At 37.9% G+C, this 2,672-nt stretch overlaps 1 protein-coding gene across 1 annotated transcript in view; it reads left to right on the plus strand.

Moving 5' to 3' along the window:
* The window catches only part of CBG17809, a gene marked incomplete at both ends in the record, with an annotated part of 18,805 nt that overhangs the window by 5,144 nt on the left and 10,989 nt on the right, over window positions 1-2,672 (plus strand). The window contains 2 exons of the mRNA XM_045238487.1: window positions 598-868; window positions 2,119-2,333. Of these exons, the coding sequence (XP_045096309.1) occupies window positions 598-868; window positions 2,119-2,333 (486 nt within the window). The remainder of the gene's footprint in view (window positions 1-597; window positions 869-2,118; window positions 2,334-2,672) is intronic.

A 2,672-nucleotide genomic window follows, 5' to 3' on the forward strand; every position in this document is an offset into this window, starting at 1 on the left:
AAATGCCCAAAAACTCATTTTCCGAGCTTTGAAACCTCGATTTTCGAACTTACCGCCCCTGAAAACCCTTAAAAACATTTTTAAAAAACAATTTGCCATCGGTGGGATTCGAACCTGTGACCCCTTGGCTCCAAAGTTGGGGGTCGAAAATCCCACTAGGCCATCCGAGCATCTTTTTGAAAAATGTGATTTTTGGGCTGAAAAATGGGTTTTTGGGCATAAAAATGTCAATTTCAGGTGTTTTTAAGCCGAAAAAGGCTCGAAATTGTCGCTTTTGCGCTCATTTTCTAGCTCAAAACGCTCTAAAATTGCTTATTATGAACCAAAATCGGTGTTTTTGAGCTCAATTTAAGTGCCTTTTCAAGACGAATTCGATTTTGCGCGGTTTGAAAATTGTAAAATCGCCGGTGGGCAAGCTTAGACCAGATCTTGCCCATCGCTCCAGAATTGCTCATTTTGAACCAATTTTTTGCAGTGCTTAGGTCTCGTTTTGAGCGGGTTCTAAGGACAAGCTTAATTTTGCAGCAGCTGTGATAATGCTAGAAAAATACGAAAAAGCTCAAAATTCAGAATTTTAGGAAAATCTCAATTTTGCAGTTCGAACCGCAACCATACGAAGGCATGCGTGGAGGACTCTACCTGAAACTGCGACCCGGATGTCTAGCATGGGCTCATAATAAAAAGAATCTACTCGATTTTATGTATAATAATACGATTTTGGTGGATAAAGTGGCGCTGAACGTCCGGCTGCCCGACCTGCCCCCGCTAATTGAGACGGCTGGCGTTTTTGCGTTTTTTGCACCCAGTCAAGACGTCGCCAATCAAATTCATCATGCTCCCGATGGTCTGAGCCCGTGGACTGTGAATGGTAGGGGTTTTTTAGCCGGAAAATTTGCTCCAAAATGACCAAAATTGGCCGAAATTGGGCAAAAATTTTCAAAAAATTTTTTTTTTCGAAAATTCCAAAAATCTTGAAAAATTTGGAATTTCAACTATTTTGACTCAACTTTTCAGTTTCAGCACAATTTCAGCTTCGAAATGAGCCTACACACGACCCATTTTGGACGATTTTGAAGGGATGGGCAAGGAAAGGCCAGATCTTGCCCATTGCTCTAAAATTGCTCGTTTTTGATCAAAATTGACGGTTGTTAGGCTAATTTTGAGTGGCGCAACGAGCTGGGCATCAAATTTTCGAATTAAACTGATTTTGAGCTTTAAAATGAGCCAAAATGTGACTAATTTTGAAATTTTGAGCAAAAATTTTTTTTTTGATTTTTTCTTAGGAATTTCAAAATTTCAACTATTTTGACTTAAATTTTCGTTTCTAGCACGTTCTCAGCTTCAAAATGAGCCCAAACACGACCCATTTCGGACGATTTTGAAGCGATGGGCAAGGAAAGGGCAGATCTTGCCCATTGCTCTTAAATCGCTCATATTCAATCAAAATTGATGGTTTTTGTGCTCATTTTGACGGTCCAAAACGGGTAAGACTAAGAATTTAGGGTTTGAGCGTTGAAATGAGCCCAAATTTTGAAAAATCGAAAAAAAAATAGTTTTTTGAAAAAAAAATCCCAAAAATTTTTTTTTTCGAACTTTTGAAAATTTCAACTATTTAGACTTAGATTCAAAGTTCCAGCACGTTTTTAGCTCCAAAATGAGACCAAACACGAGCCGTTTCGGGCAATTTTGAAGCAATGGGCAAGGGCTGGCCAGATCTTGCCCATTGAAAATTGGTGGTTTTTGGGCTCATTTTGAAAGCTCTGAACGATTTTAGTCGAATTTTGATGTCCATAAATTTGAAAAATTCAATTTTCGCATGTTTTGGGCAAGGGTTGGCAAGAATGGGCAAATTTTAAACATGTCCCAAAACTCTCTAATTTGTGGCTTGAAAAACATTTTTCGCGACTTAAAATCGATCTTTCTGAATTTTTCAGAAAAAAATTTTTTTTTGAGTTTCAAAATAAGCCTAAATTTCAAAATTTTTAAATATTTTGAAAAATTTTTTTTTTTGAAAATTTGAAAATTTTCAAAAAAATGTCGTTTTTAGACTCATTCAAACCCATTTCTCAAGATTAACTCGATTTTTGATGCCTTGAAATCGGAAATGTTCATTTTCAGCCACCGGAATGCCGGATGACGATCCATCGCCGGCGCCACGTGTCCGTTCAACGCGACGAGCACTGATTCTGGAGCAGGATGGAGCATTATCACTGGCGAAAGATCCGAAAGAGCAGACAGATTGCATTCTGGTGGAGACCATGTCCACGTTGGCCAGATGCAAGAGAATTCGGAAGAGGGTGAGTAGGAAAAATTCCTCAAAAACGGAGTTTAGCGTATGAAAATAAGTAATTTGAGCTCGAAAACGAATTTGGCAGGTTATTCCGGTGAAAATGAGCCCAAACACGACTCATTTCGGACGATTTTGAAGGGATGGGCAAGGATAGGCCAGATCTTGCCCATTGCTCTAAAACTGCTCATTTTTATCAAAATTGGGGGTTGTTAGGCTAATTTTAAGTGGCGAAACGAGCTGAACATCAAATTTTCGAATTAAACTGATTTTGAGCTTTAAAATGAGCCAAAATGTGACTAATTTTGAAATTTTGAACAAAAATTGTTTTTTTTTCGATTTTTTCTTTGGAATTTCAAAATTTCAACTAATTGGGCTCAAATTT

Source organism: Caenorhabditis briggsae (genome assembly GCF_000004555.2).
Source record: "Caenorhabditis briggsae complete genome, chrV, whole genome shotgun sequence".
Taxonomy (NCBI): domain Eukaryota; kingdom Metazoa; phylum Nematoda; class Chromadorea; order Rhabditida; family Rhabditidae; genus Caenorhabditis; species Caenorhabditis briggsae.